This window comes from Pediculus humanus, genomic scaffold (assembly GCF_000006295.1).
Source record: "Pediculus humanus corporis 1103172107633 genomic scaffold, whole genome shotgun sequence".
In the NCBI taxonomy this organism is placed as follows: domain Eukaryota; kingdom Metazoa; phylum Arthropoda; class Insecta; order Psocodea; family Pediculidae; genus Pediculus; species Pediculus humanus.
Genome location: NW_002987246.1, coordinates 11,155 through 11,931, shown reverse-complemented (window position 1 = coordinate 11,931; position 777 = coordinate 11,155). Strand labels below are relative to the sequence as shown.

The 777-nt window shown below is 28.1% G+C and overlaps 1 protein-coding gene across 1 annotated transcript in view; it reads left to right on the top strand.

Moving 5' to 3' along the window:
* The window catches only part of Phum_PHUM259430 (zinc finger protein A20 domain-containing protein, putative), a gene marked incomplete at both ends in the record, with an annotated part of 2,341 nt that overhangs the window by 1,013 nt on the left and 551 nt on the right, over nucleotides 1–777 (top strand). Inside the window, 2 exons of the mRNA XM_002426499.1 lie at nucleotides 435–573; nucleotides 661–762. Of these exons, the coding sequence (XP_002426544.1) occupies nucleotides 435–573; nucleotides 661–762 (241 nt within the window). The remainder of the gene's footprint in view (nucleotides 1–434; nucleotides 574–660; nucleotides 763–777) is intronic.

Here is a 777-nt window from a genome sequence, read left to right as displayed (position 1 = left end):
TTATTTATATATATAATAATAATAATAATAAAAATGTATTAGGTAACTATACATATATGTGTAAACACTTTAAATTGACACACACACACACACACACAAATTTATTAGTTATTATTAATTACTTGTTATTTAACAAAAAAAAAATAAATTTAAATTTATTAAATTTGTTAAAAAAGTAATTAAACACAATAATAATAATAATAATTATTATTATTATTTATGTGATTGAATTATTGATTGACTCTAGTTAAAAAAAAAATTTTTGTTGTTGTTGTTGTTGTTTAGTGTGACGTTACACTTAATAATTTATTATTATTATTATTATTATTATTATTATTGTTATTCTGTTAGTAATTTTCTATGTAAAATGTTAAAAATTTTTTTATTAATCATGTATAAATCGAAATTGATAATTACGTTTGTGTACATTTTAGAAAGATTCAGAAGGGGCGGAATGCAGCACGACCGTTTCTGTCCCTAGTGTAGAGGAAGACGAACAAAAAGACGGTGACAAAGACTCGAAAAAGAAGAAAAACCGTTGTGCCGTTTGCCGTAAGAAGGTCGGTTTGACAGGTGAGTTTTGGGGAGGGGGAAAGGGGAGGGGGGAAATGTTTTCCTAAAAAGGGTGGTTAATACATGTTAACTTATTTTTTTTTACAGGATTCGAATGTCGGTGCGGTGGTTTATTTTGTTCCATTCATCGATACAGTGATAAACATGATTGTCAGTTTGACTACAGATTACTGGGTGCCACCGAAATACGTCGCAACAATCCTG